This window comes from Rhinolophus hipposideros (genome assembly GCF_964194185.1).
Source record: "Rhinolophus hipposideros genome assembly, chromosome: 6".
Classification (NCBI taxonomy): domain Eukaryota; kingdom Metazoa; phylum Chordata; class Mammalia; order Chiroptera; family Rhinolophidae; genus Rhinolophus; species Rhinolophus hipposideros.
In genome coordinates this window covers 82,908,210-82,922,548 of record NC_138052.1, presented here as the reverse complement: position 1 = coordinate 82,922,548, position 14,339 = coordinate 82,908,210, and the positions used below count along the sequence as shown (strand labels likewise).

Genomic DNA, 14,339 nt, shown 5'->3' with positions numbered 1-14,339 from the left:
AGGGCAACTGCATCCCAGCGGTGCAAGAGGAGGAGAACGCGAGGTCACTCACCCGCCCGGGACTGCCCTTCTCCCGGCCCTCGCCCCTCGCCCGAAGAGACCTTTGATGGAGCCAAGGGGAGGGGGCCGCGGATATACAGACTGCCGCAGGGCTGGGCTGGGGGCTGATACTATGTAACTTCTCTCTCCCCCGTCCCTTCCTACACTCCCCTCTTCTGTGCTCCTTCTCTGTGCTCCACTGCCTCCTCCCCCCACCCCCTGCCCATACACACACACCCTTCCTCTAGCCAGGATCTTAATGCTCAGGAAGGAGGCGGCTCTGCAAGGGTTAAAATAGCTTCTTTATTCCCCTTTCTTTCCTCCTCCCTAGTCCCTTATTTCCCCACCTTATTCACCTAATTGGCTTTCCCCTCTTCTGTGTAGCCCTTTGGCTGCAGAGGCAAAGCACAAGCCCCTTGCCCAATTTCACCTGCAATCCCTTCCTTCCATCCTACTGCTCTCTTAAAAGCAACTCTGGTGCTTCTGGGGGCTTAATTGCCCCAGTTTTCTGCCCAGGAGAATTAAAACTTCTCACAGCCTCTTCTACACACCACCTTACCTTCCCCCCACCCCAACCAATCTCTTGCTACTTGAGGAAAACAATCTTTTCTCTTTTGTACTTGCAGTCCTCAATTCTTCACTGAGCTAGTTTGCTCTAAGCCCAGCCCAGCCCACTCCAAATTTGATTTATAATCTTCCCCACCCCTTCCTATAAAAGAAAAAGAGATTTCCCCCTGCCTAGTAATTTGAGAGCAACCCAATAATCCTCTTCAGGGGAACTTTCTAACAATTAGACCTTCATCTCAAGGCCCTAACAGTCCATCCTCAACATTTAAAAAATTCTCCTGCCCCTACTGGTGCCCCCAGGTCAAAGGCAGAAAGGAGGCATTCCGAGCACAGCCCAGGGTTGGGCTAGGAGTGGGGGTGGAGGGCAAGAAAACCTTTTCTTTTGTTGGGCTTTCCAGGTGAAGTTCAGAATCAGTGACTTGTGGTTCTCAGTCCTGGGGCAATTTATTTGCTGCTTGGAGGGAGTCTAAGAGGAGCCAGTGAGAAGGCAGCCTCCCCCCATAACACAGATACGCTCTGGAACCCCCCAACACCATCCTGTCTTCTTCTGCAAAGACTACAGCTGTCCCTCCCGGGCTCTCTGCTTCCACTGGGCACATGCTGATGCCCCTGAGCTGGCTGCTTTGGTGGTGCTGCTGCTGCTACTGCCGTGCCTGGTCCGGCTGTGGACTGTGTACCCCAGCTCCCCAGATGTTGCACCACCGGGGTCCCCTCAAGTGCCGCTGCCGTATGCTCTTCAATGACCTGAAGCTCTTCCTCCTGCGGCGCCCCCCTCCAGCGCCCCAGCCCATGCACGGTGACCCCCAGCCCCTTGGTTTGACAGCCAACAACAACACCCTTCCGGCTCTGGGTGCCGGGGGGTGGGCAGGCTGGAGGGGCCCTGGAGAAGGGGTTGGAAGGGAGACCCCTCCTCTGCCACCTCCACCACCTTTGCCTCCTTCTTCTGTGGACGATGACTGGGGTGGCCCAGCCACAGAGCCACCTGCCTCGCTGCTCAGCAGTGCCTCCTCAGATGACTTCTGTAAGGGGAAGGCTGAGGATCGCTACTCATTGGGCAGCAGCCTGGACAGTGGCATGAGGACCCCACTCTGCCGCATCTGCTTCCAGGGGCCAGAACAGGTGAGACCATTTTCCCCTTTTCCTGCTTCCTCGTGGTATTGCTAGAGCTTGCAGGTTGCTACTTGCCTACTTGCCCTGGGGCACCCATATGTTGTCTCTCATGTGAGGACTATAAGTTTTAAGGGTTCCACAATGGTGCTTCTTGTGCTTTAGCCAAGAGGTGTCTGGTTTCTGGTGGGTGGCTCAGTTTTATCTCAGTTTTCGCATTTTCCTTCCAATGCTAGTATCTTCAGTTCCATGCAACAATTCCATAAGTGTCCTCAGAATCGAAGATCCAGAGCTCAGAAGTAATGAAATGAAGAAATTTGGTGGTATTCCCATGCTTGTTGCCAAGATGTACTTTCATCTGATTTGCTGTTAGTGACATTTTCCCCAGCCCACCTTCAGTCCTAGATTCAGATTTCTTCACTCTCTGAAAGTGTGCAGAGATCTTGTCCTCTTACCCTGTTCTCATAGACTGAAACCCAACAAGCCTGAGCCTGGTCTTTCACTTTGAGACTCCCCTCCCTTATTATATTGCATCCTCACAGTGTTTTAGGCACTGCAGAGGAAGTAGAAAGGGATTCCAGGTCCAAGAAGACTACAGTTTGCTAAGACATTTCTTGGCAGATTCAAGTTTTTCCTAGGTTGAAATCATCTACCTACCTAGGTGGGATGAGAGTGAGTTTAAGGGATACAGAGAAGCTAATAGGGAATCTTGTGATATCTATTCCCCTTCTTAGGCCTGCAGCACATCAAGTTAGAATGTCTCTTTAACTCTCCATATCCAGAATAGGGGATGGCAAGTACCTCATCCTCGGGAGGACCACAATCTTCCCAAGTCTGAGAGTTCCCCCTACCCCATTTATTCAGACTTTCACAGACATACTCACCCAACCCCTTCCAGCTCCACTTCCAATCTAGTGTCTGCAATGATGGACAGCATGTGCTCATTCCTCTAGGGTCATACATTATGGAAGCACTTTCCACAGACTTCCAAGTAGGAAAGATTCACCTGAAAAATCTGATCTAGTTAGTGATGCCGGAGAAAGAACCTTCCATTGTACCCTAGCCAGGCTTATGTGGTCACATCAGCCACTTCTTTACTGGTTTCCCAGAAGTGGAGGAAAGACTTCCGGGTGCTCCTTTAACAAGTGGCAGTTCATCAGGATGCCATGCTGGTGTTCCTGGGTGGCCCTGGTTCTTGTTGAGGGCTTGCTCTGTGAGAGGCAGGCTTAGCTGACATTACCATTCATTTTATCTCTGCTCCGCATGGGGAAAGCACTTCAGGTACAGATGACGACTGGGGCCACCGCCTGGGCATTATGGGGGGGGGTATGATGGAGATCTCAGTGTGAATAAATGTCTCTGAGAGGCTGAGGATTCCTCCCTCTTGTGATGAGGATTGCCTGAAGTCCCAGATGAAGTACTGCCCAGAGTTGAAGACTCCTGTTAGGCGAGAAGGTCCAGGGTTCTTGCTCAGTGCCCTTCTTTCAGCCCTTCTCTTTACTTCTGGTGCTGGGCCTCCAACAGAGACACAAGGTGGAGTGGCTTGGCTGAGAGCAAGAGTGATGCCTCACTTTGAGGTGTGCCTGGTCAGCATCTTGCCCAATCAGGAGCCTCCTCTGTTCCAAAAGGAGGAATCGTTTAGCTTCTGAACTTCTGAAACTATTTTCCTTCTCCCCTATGGGCTGGCTCAGGCCTGCATGTCACAGGGCCTGCTGGGAGTGTGGCTTCTGGCAAGAGCACCCTTGTCTGTAGAGAACAGGAGCCTGTTCATTCTGGATGGTATTTCTGCTGTGTGAACTTCAAATCGCATCATGCCTCTGGGCCCCTTTTCCAACTACTGTGCATTGGAGACATCTTTTCTGTCCCCTTTCCTTTCCTTATATGTGTTGGCAGGATCCAGGAGATACCGAACATGAGAATGCCTTGAAAGGGGTTAATATACAATGGTATATATTTTGATCATGGAAAAGCAGTATTTTGTTGGAAAAAAGGAAAAGAATGAGATCCTTAGGAAGGGTGTGAAACACCCTCCTGTGATACAGCGTTTGGTCGGAGGTTAGGAGCTTTCCTTTCTTGTTCCTTAATTTTGTGAAGTGTCATAATAAAGCCCTGAATTAAAAAAAAAGCTAACACCAATAAAGAAATGGGCTCTATTATTATGTGGGAGAAATAGGCTATCATGTCGGCACTAGGACTGGATCAAATCAAGCACTTCCTGCATATGATGGTTATATTTGGGGGTTTGCTTTATCTGTGTAGGAGCCAGGAAATTCTAATGAGACTGGGTTATAGAAGTAACAAGAGTAACGTGGGTTAGATGTGGGGAACACATTTTCTCACTTTTGCTCATTTTTCTCCACAGCATTTCAGGAAAGGAGGAAAGGAGACAAAAGGGAAGGAGACAGGGAAAACTTTCTAGAGACGGAAAGAGGGGCAGAGGTGTGGGGGAGAGAATCTGAGGTTTCAGTATCTTAGTTTCTGTTCAGGGAGAAAGCTGTCCAGCAGTTGTCCACACGTGGCCCTGAAAGGAGTGTAGAAAGTCTAATCTCAAGGGCTGAGTGTCTTGGATTTTTCCCTGCCCAAACAAAGGAACCGAACAGCTCCCCAGTCATTTGCCACTGGTCCAGGGGCTAAAAGACTGCCAACAACAAAGATGTGGTCTCTTCCTGCCAGGGGCTTATAATGTATGTGCTGAGGGGAAACTGAAGCATCCAGTTAGCGCCACATATCTATAAAAGCCTTCGCTTGCATTCCTTCATGCACGCATTTAGCAAATATGTGTTGGGCATCTACAGTGTGCCAGAAGCTGCTCCAGGCACTGAGTATCCAGGAGTGAACAAAGCAGGTGAGATCCCTGCTCCCCTGAATCTGACAGTCTAGAGGAGAGGCTGAAATAGACTAATAAACTAGCAGAGAAAATGATATCAGTGGGGTTGAGTGCTGGGAGGAAAGTGAAAGAGGACGGCTGTCCATGAGCACTGTATCTAACGTAGCTGCATCTTTCCCAAGACCTCCCTTTCGTTCTTGGCTAACTCATTTGCTTAAGAATGTGCCATCTGAGCTGACACCGAAATGATGAGAAGGACCCAGCCATGCACAGGTCTGGGGGAAGAGCATTCCAGGTGGAGGGAACAGCAGGTTCAAAGGCCTAAGTGTGAACAAGCTTAGCACATTTGAGAAAGAAAAGAGAGGACAGGAAGAGGGAGAGGGACGGGGTGTGAGCAAATGCTTGGAGAGCCAACCTGGCTCTGTGCTGGAAAGCTGACCGAGCACACAGTCTCCCCCTCTCAGATAGTCATTCAGGTTGGACAGGGGTCAAGGATCCATGAGAGTGTGGGGCAAAAGCCCAGTCAGCAACACTCCACTCTCCATTTCTAGCTGCACCAGTGCGCTCTGAGGGACAGCGGGCCACGGTGGGTAAGCTGAGGCCTCTGCAGCCAGATGGCCCGAGATTGAGGCCTGAACAAGTTGCACAGCCTCTCTGTGCCTTGGGTTCCTCCTTTGTAGAACTGGGATGATAATGATAGTCCCCACTTCAAAAGGTCATTCTGAGCATCAGATCAGTCAACACAGTTAAAGCAGCCCTGTCACAGTGTGGTGTCATGGTTGTACTTGTCGTTGTCTTAGAAGCAAGAGAATGTCCCCCCCACACACACACACTTAGGAGGAAAAATGTGCCTGGCTGCCGGGCTGGCAGGAGGATTGCTGTGATTGTGGTCTGGCGGTGGTGGTAGGTTGTTCCCTGTGCACGCACGGTACTCTAGACGCAGACTGCTGCCCCTCTGTCTGCAGCATCAGAAGTCTTCATTCAGTGCCTACCAGTGCCTGCAGCTCTGCTGAGCAGGGTCTGGACACACAGGGCCGGTGTGGCCCTGCCCCCTGGGAGTTTCCCAATCTAACCCAGACATCACAGAGGCTGATAGAGATCAAGAACACAGACAGGGAGTCGCAGGTGAATTGCAGTAATATCGGGGTACAAGAAAGGGATGCATGTTTAAAAGTGAGTAGCGTGCGGGGGGCCGATTCAGAGAGACAAGCGGGAAACTTTGCTACCTTTTCTCCAATTAGTCAGAGAAAGCTTCTCTGTTGCTGCTGAAGAGCAAGTGAGACGAAAGAGACAGGCTGAGTTTAGACAGCTGGAAGGAGAAGAGATTTGAGATGCGCGGATACCTTGACAAAGAGGTGAAACCACCTCCCAGGTGGGGTCAGCTGTGGACCATCTGGAGGTGGGCACGAAGGTGAAATCCACCACGGCTGTGGTGGTGGTGGTGGGGGCACCTGTTTTGGACCTAATGGAAAGCAGGAAATGAGTCTGGAAGAGATGAACAGGCTTGGTCTCTCTGTCTTATTCTTCCTGGGGTTCGTTTCCCTGGAGCTTTGGGTTCAGAAGGGGCAAGAATAGCATATAATATTTTACTCGATGTTTTGGATTCGTGGAGAGGAAGAGAAGAGCTTTGGAGGGCTCAAGGGGACCTGGAGACCCCAATATGCAGTGAGAACCCTAGGAATGGAGATCAAGTAGAGCATTTTAGAAGAGACCCAAATGGTATATTATTTTTCTTAGCACTGTGGTTCAGTTTTCCATTTCTTTGTATGATCATTTAATTAATATCTGTCTCCACAAAGACTAGACCCCATCCCTAACATTCATGGACCCCTTGGGCAAGAATATAGACGGAGGCTCACATACCATAGGCTAAGATATTTAAAAATAATGAATCCAGCTAGCAAACTATTAAACAAAACACAATTTTATCCTTCTATCCTGACAACTACACCTTCAAAACATCCTGGAAGACAGGTTTGAAATTGGAACTGTTAGAGTCCTCCGAATTCTGGGCCATCCAAACGGGGATATCTGGCCCTTAGTCTACAGGCTGCTCTGATTCTCTTTCCACTGCTGGCTCCATCCTTCATGATGATGAGTCTTGGACACACACGTGTGTGGAGACTCCAGCTGGCTTGTCCAAGCTCTGTTCATACCACCCCCAAAAAGCTGCCTCTTGTCCCTCTCCCTTTGAACTTGAAGAAAAGAACCTTGAAGGTTCTGGGAGCAGGCTCATGGCTGAATAGGCAGGAATTCCAGGGTCTTAGGTCATTGGAGCATGTTCTAGAAAAGGGGCGTGACTCCTTGACCCTGTACACTCTTCACCCTATGGGAAGGTTGCAGCTGAGGAAGGGCTAGAGTGGGGCCCCCTACAGTACGGGACCCTCTTGTCTGGGTCTAAAGGAGGCCCTACAAAGGGCCTATAAGATCCCTGGAAGCAGCCATGTGTGTATTTGCTCATCATTGGGTCATCAGCTCTCAATCCAGTGCCTGGCACCTGCTTCATGCTCTATAAGTATTTGTGGAATGAATGAGCCTCTAGAGTTTATCTAATGTGCAGCTCCACAGGTAGGGGAACTGGGGAGAATAGGCTACGAGGGAAAAACATATTTGCTGATATCCAATGCTGAAAGTGTGCTGTGCAGCAGCAGGCGCCCATCTGCTCTGTGGTCAAACAGGGCAATGCCTCGGCCAGTGATAGAATCTCCAGAGAAGCCAACTTGGCTTTTGATATTAGATAGCACTTTCTCTCCAACCCATCCCAAGATAGTATAGTCTGCTTTAGAATGGGACACAAATGGCTAACTGGGACTAATGAACCTCAAGACCCCTTCTGAGCTTCAGAGGCCTCAGCTTACCCATCATGGCTCGCTGTCCCTCGAAGCGAACTAGTGCAGCTAGAATGGAGAGTGGAGTGTTGCTGACTGGGCTTTCGCCCCACACTCTCATGGATCCTTGACCCCTGTCCAACCTGAATGAATGGCTGAAAGGAGGAGAGTGTGTATCAGCTTTCCAGCACAGAGCCAGGTTGGCTCTTGAAGCATTTATTCACACCCCGTCCCTCTCCCTCTTCCTGTCCTTTCTTCTCTTTGTCACACGTGCTAAGCTTGTTCACACTTAGACCTTTGAACCTGCTGTTCCCTCCACTTGGAATGTTCTAGAAACAACCTTCTCTAGAAAATTATTACAATGAGATTGCTTGGGGGTCCAGAGAGATTTTAATATAATCAGAAACAGAATGAGCCTGCACCCCTTTCTGATTCAAAGGGTCATCTCATCCCAGGATCTGGTCTCAATGTATACGGCACGTGGCACGGGCAAATGTGTCTTCAGCAAAAGTCACAAAGAATAGCCTCTGTCCTGTGTTCGTAGAAAACCTGAGTTTTTGGCAATCACGTGATTGCTGCAATAATGAATTGACACCATGCACATAGCACAGTAGGAGAGCAAACACTTCATGAACGATAGACAACAGATATCATCACGCATTAAGGATGCTGAATTCTCTCAGAAAAGGGGAAGCCCAGTCACCCCACCCCCAGGGTCATGACTGGGCTATTTTTACTTTCCCATCCCAGTTTTTCCACCATAGTTTTTCAGTTCCTACTTCAGCCAGTCCTGGTCTTATTTAACCTAGAAATTCCAAGGACCCTTTCCTCTCTCAGGGTTCTCTGATTATCGGGAGATGACGTAAGGATGTTCTGACCGCACCATCGGGTCCCTGGCTATTTTCCAGATTTAGCTATTATTTACGTGTACACACATGCACATGCAAACACACAAATAAAACACCGAATGCATCTATCTCACTTCCACAGACAGAATGAGGGATTGGAGGAGGGGAGACATGTGGTGTCTGGGCAGTTGTGGAGTGAGTCTCACTTCAGTGATCTGCACACCCGCTACACAGTGTGCACTTTGGAGCAGTGCTCCTGCACTTGCCAGTTTGAATCTGCTTGTGGTGGGTTGTCTGATGGATTGGGTGTGGCTTCCAGCTGAGTACCCCATACAGAGAGTTACTTAATAAAGGTGATAGGGCAGGAGTGAAATATGCATTGCTAAAGAGCCTGGGAGAAGAAAGGAGAGATCCCCTACCCCCCACCACTTTCTCCGTCCCTCCCTCCCTGCCTTCCTCCCTCCCCTTCTCTCTCTCTTTCCCAGCTGGTATGTTGGAGAAGCCCAGCTGTGGCCTGTGAGTTGGGGGAGGGAGAGTAGTTTCCAGGGGGAGGGTATACTCGAAGGAGTGTGGGAATGAGCGAGCTGCTTCTTGTTTGCTGGGAAGGAAGCCAAGTTGGAATTGAGCCCGGATGTAAGGGAGCTGGCAAGTGAATGGTGTGTGGCCTGAGCTGTATACCATCCCCCTCTGAGATGTATCACAGGGAAGTTAGAATCTACGTGTGCATGTTACATTTAGTACACATGTGATACTTCCTTCTGCATATGCTAAAAGTAAAACATGGGGTGCACATGGGACTGCCTGCCTGATAACAAAACAGGAAAAATTGAGTAAGTTACAATTTGAGTTGCAGGTAGATGCAAATCATAAAAAAAAAGGGTCTGCAAATATGGACTCTGTCCAAGCACACGAGGGAGACCCCAGTCTTTGACCCAGCTCCTTGCTCTCATGAAAATTCCTCCAGGGCCCATGCTCAGAGATGTTGAGGAGGATACATCAAATTAGTTTCCTTCTTTATGGAAAGCTTATTCTGGATGTGGTTGAAGAGAATCAACATCAGTTTCTCCAAAAGAAGCGTCTTGAAGCCACCCCAGTGGCTAGCAGAGGGCTCTGGATATGGTAGGGGCTCAGTGTTTCCGAACTACTAATGTTGATCTTTTGCCCTCCCTCCTGGCACGTGTTCATTCCAGACTAAGAGTGCTGTACTTTAGGTCCCCGGTGTAGATATGGTGGAAGGTGTATTTGTGTGTGTGTGTGTGTACATGTACACGGTGTGTATAAAGTGAAATGCCAAGCAAAAGGGATATGGAGGGTTCCTTGAGACCCCTTCCACCCGTGAAGCCTCATTTTCTTATTCTGTGATGACAAGTACTGATGGCTCTCGTCCTAGTAATCACAGTGACCGCTGTTCTGGCTGGAGACCACTTGGCCAGGAGAACTTCTCTCATTCTATTGCAGAATAGTGGGAAGAACAGAGGCTTTGAAGTCAGAAAGACATGGATTTAAATCCCAATTCGGACCCTTCCCAGCTAGGTGATCTTGGGCAACGTATTTAACCAGCCTGGACCTAAATTTCATTGTTTATAAAACAGGAATAAAATACTGAGCTTGAACACTTGTTGCAAGGGCGTGGGCATGCTCTATTAAAGTTCCAGGCACACAGCAGCTGTTCATTCAGTGGGAACAATATTTACCCCATTTTGTCAGTGTGGCTCAGAGACCTGGAGTGGGGCCCCCAGGTAACACGGCTGCCTTTCCTACTACCCTCTCTTACTAGAGCCTTAAAAGATCAGACACTGGCACAAAGGCTGTGCGTTGAGGGCAGTAAGCCCCCCGCTGTTTTTGTGCCTGACACCAGGGATGCAGGTTGAGATGCAGGGTCTCTGTTGGGCAGACTTTTGCCTCAGTGCTGCATGACTCAGCTGAACCTCTGTCTTCTCCTGCCTGGGTACCCCATTCCCAATACAGTTGTCTTGATCCATCTCCATCCCCACCGTGCTCTTGACAGACCTTGATTAAGCAGCGTTCTCTGCCTGGCAGGAGCTATGCAGAAAGACACTTTCCTGGGCTCCGGGTCCCTAGAGCGCAAGAGCAGACCATGCATCCCAAGGAGCATGTAGAGGAAGTGGCAGAAAACACCGCCCCACGGGGGATGACAGCAAGCTGTTTTCATCCAGGGCAGTCCCTAGACTAGTGTTTCTGAAAGCCTGGCTTGGGATAGGTACCCCAGATAGACACAATATGAAATAACGTTGATCTGCAAGTGTTCTCTTTCCATTGTTTTCTTTCTAGTTTGCTTTCATGCTTTATGATTATGTCCAGGATAAAAAAAAAAAAACATCACTGGAGTGATAACTTGTCTTTAAAACCTTTCTAATGCTAGTCAATCTCCTTTGTAAACAAAGAGGCCTCCGGCTCAGAGCCTTTGGATACACAATAATATCTAACTAGAATTTGTTCATCTTGTTTTGTTTGTGTGTGCCTATTCTTTGTTTTTAATTAATAGACTTTATTTTTTAAAGCAATTTTAAATTTGAAGCAAAACTGAGTGAAACTGCAGAGGTCCCATATACTCACCTGTGCTCCTCCCACCACCCTCTCTCTCCCCAAACATCAACACTCTGCAACAGAATGGTGTGTTTGCTACAATGGATGAACCAAAATTGACACGTTATTACCCAAAGTCCATACTGTGTTTCCTGAAAATAAGACCAGGCTTTATATTAATTTTTGCTCCAAAAGATGCATTGGGGCTTATGTTCAGGGGATGTCATCCCGAAAAATCATGCTAGGGCTTCTTTTTCCGGTTAAGTCTGATTTTGGGGGAAACACGGTAGTTTCCATTGGGGTTCGCTCTCGGTGTTGTATATTCTAAGGGTTTTGACACAGGATAATGCTGTGGATCTACCATCATAGTGTCATACAGAGTAGTTTCACTGCATTAAAAATCTACCCATTCCTCCTTCTGCTCCCACCTGGAACTCCTGGTCTTTTCCAGACTGTCATATAGTTGGAATCCTATAGTATGTAACCTTTTCAGATTGGCTTTTCCCTTAGTAATATGCCTTTAGAGTTCCTCCATGTCTTTCCGTGGCTCAATAGCACATTTCTTGTTAGCACTGAATAATACTATTCTGTGGTAGGAATGTACCACAGCGTGTCTATTCTTTCTTTGGTAAATGATACCAATTTTTTATTTATGGTAGTGACCATAAACAAAAAAATCTCCTTTATAAATAAACCTATTGAAGGAAAACTGGGAGAGATTTAGAGACATTTGTTAAGTATAAAGAAAATAATAGTATAGATGGTACATGAATATGTTGAAAAGTGTAAGTGACTGAAGTTTTGGGTAACTCTGAACTGGGCTGCACATTAGAGTAGTTTGGAAACATTTGTGGGTCTCAAGAAATGCCCAGGAAGAGGGAAAATGCAGAGTTGCAGGCCATTTTTTAGGATGGTGCCCCGGAGTCTGCATTTTCAGTTCAGTTTGGCAATTCTGAGGTAGGTAGGAACACTGTATGAGACAGCAGTGTGAGGAGGCAGCTAAATGGGGAGAAGAAATGCCCCCACCAGACCGGAGCTTCCCAGACAACAAGGAATAGGGGTGTGGGTACTAGAGGAGGTGGGAAGACTTGGCTGGGAGGGCATAGGACCCTGTGACATGGAAGTGACATATGTCCCTCTGGGTAGGGGAAGGAAGAGACCCTGCCTCAGTGGTCTGAAGCCTGTAAGTTTCAGATGGGATAGCCACAAGATGGAAAAGTCTAACCCACGTGGGACTGTACCATGAGGGAGATGCAAACTTGACTTGTGTGAGGATACTGAAATTTGGGAGTTTCACCGTTGCTCTGCTAATGTTAATTTCCCTGGCTAAAATAATCTTTAATTCCCATTCCTGAATTATGTTTAGAGGTACTCTTGAGCGAAGTCCAATCAGGGTGCTCCCTGGGGAAGCCCCAGCGTTCCGGAGCAGGACACCAGATGGTACACAGCTCACTCCCTCACAGCTCACTGAATACAAACAATGAAGTGCTGTTTCAGCTCAGGAATGACATCACTTTGGCCTACACCTCTCTGGCTGGATCTAAAAAAGTCGCTCTGCTTAATAGCAATGGGTGTGGGGAGTGCCATCCTCCTGGGTGCCTGGAAAGAGAGCAAATCCAGGTATGGGTGAGCTCTATAAGCGTCTCTCTCAACAGTATTAGTACCTCCCTCTTAGGCTTATTATGAGGGTTAAATGAGATTACACATGCCAAGCATTAGAACACTACCTGACCCAGAGGAAGCCTCAATAAATAGTAGTTTTGTTACCGTTTCCTCATTTGTAAGAGGAAGGGCTTGTACTCAGGAATATCCAAGGCTCTCCTTGTTCTGTTGCCCTCTTTTATGCCATATCATAGAGCATTACTTGGAGCTGGTGTAGACCCCACTCCTCTATCTATTGATGGAATAAGTCTCCCAAGGAGAATGGACTTTGAACTGGCCTTAAAAATGGAAATCAGGGAAAGAATTTGGAAAATGGGAAATGAAGACTGTTCCAGGCATAGGAACAATGGAAGCAGAGACTCCGAGATGTTTTTGGAGAAAATTAGCAGAGTAAATAAGAACATGGGGCCTTCCTAGCCAAGTGGAACTGCTTCCAAATCCCAGTGTTGCTGTGCATTAGATGTGTGACACTGGGTAAGTCACTCACAGACTCAGACTTCTCATCTCTCCCACTAAAGAATGGGAATGACAGGAAGAGTATCTGTCTCAGACGTTGTTGTAGGCTCCAATGATGTAATGCGTGCAAAGCTCTTGGTAGAGTGTGGAATGCAAATATACAATACATTTGCAAACATGCAACCAACATTAACTCTTGAGGTTGTTATCTGACCTCGCCAGCTCTCTATTGTCTTCAAACTTTCTTTGAGAATTTCTGCATCCATGTGTGTATGACCATGAGCTGCTAACCTTAGGAGAAGCTGCCAAGGTATCACAGAAATAAGTGAAACTAAATACACATTATGTCACAGATCTACGTACTATTTTTCAAATACATGTGGAACCATTGCAATGAACAGAATCAAGAGCCTCCTTCCCTTTAGTGTAGGGTCTTGTCAGTAAGTATGGTTTTCTCAATCAATAGATATTTAAAGTACAACTATTGTCACTTGAGGGTTTGTGAAACTAGAAACATTAAAAGGGATCAAAATTGAGGGACATCCTACAAAACAACTGGCCAGTACTTTCCCAAAGTGTCAAGGTCATGAAAGATGAAGAACAGTGGGAGAAATATCCCAGATTGGAGGAGTCTAAAGAGATGTGACAATTAAATAACAAGGTCTGATCTGGACTGGATTCTGGACCAGACAAAGGACATCAGTGAGACAGTTGGGGACATTAGGATAAGGTGTGTAAGTTAGTTACTAGTGTCATATCGATGTGAAGTTCCTGGTGTTGGTCACTGTACTACAGTTCCATAAGACGTTATCCTTGGGGGAAGGTAAGTAAAGGGTTTATGGGAACTCTGTGCTATTTCTAAAATGTTTTTAATGGATCTGAAATTATTACAAAATGAAAAGTTTAAAATACAAATAAATTAAATGGGAGGGGTGTTCTCATCCTTGGAAAAATTGGGAATTCCAAGTATAGGCAAGAGAGCATGGGTTTGGGGGTTAGAAAAATTTGGGTTAGAATCCAGGCTCTGGCACTTCCTAACTGTGTGGCATTGGGCAAATCAATTAAAGTCTCTGAACTACAGTGTCTTCTATTTGTAACATGGAGCAAATAAAAAGAAACGCTTCATAGAATTGTGCGACTTGAAGTAAACAGCACTTACTCCATTCTGAGCACGAATGGGGCTCCTGATACACAGTAGCTCTCTTTCTGGCCTCTCCTTCCCTGTCTATCCAAGGAGGATGAGAAAACAAGCCTCGTACGTTTCTCTAGGTCTAAGTACTGTGTGCTAAGTGCTTTGAGAGTGACCCCTGAGCAGTGAAAAGTGTCGAGTCACAGGCAAGTTTCTCCAGCATGGGATCTAAAGCATGCACACAGAGTTAGTCGGCAGCAGCAGAAACAGTGCTGGCCATTGTGCCGTGTTCTTTAATACCTTATAACCTCACGCGCCAAAAGCAGCAC

At 47.4% G+C, this 14,339-nt stretch overlaps 1 protein-coding gene across 1 annotated transcript in view; it reads left to right on the top strand.

Moving 5' to 3' along the window:
- Window positions 1-1,183: 1,183 nt before the first annotated feature.
- MARCHF4 (membrane associated ring-CH-type finger 4) overlaps window positions 1,184-14,339 on the top strand; it is a 96,034-nt gene continuing 82,878 nt past the window's right edge. Inside the window, exon 1 of the mRNA XM_081051157.1 lies at window positions 1,184-1,725. Within this exon, the coding sequence (XP_080907283.1) occupies window positions 1,204-1,725 (522 nt within the window). The 5' untranslated portion in view covers window positions 1,184-1,203. The remainder of the gene's footprint in view (window positions 1,726-14,339) is intronic.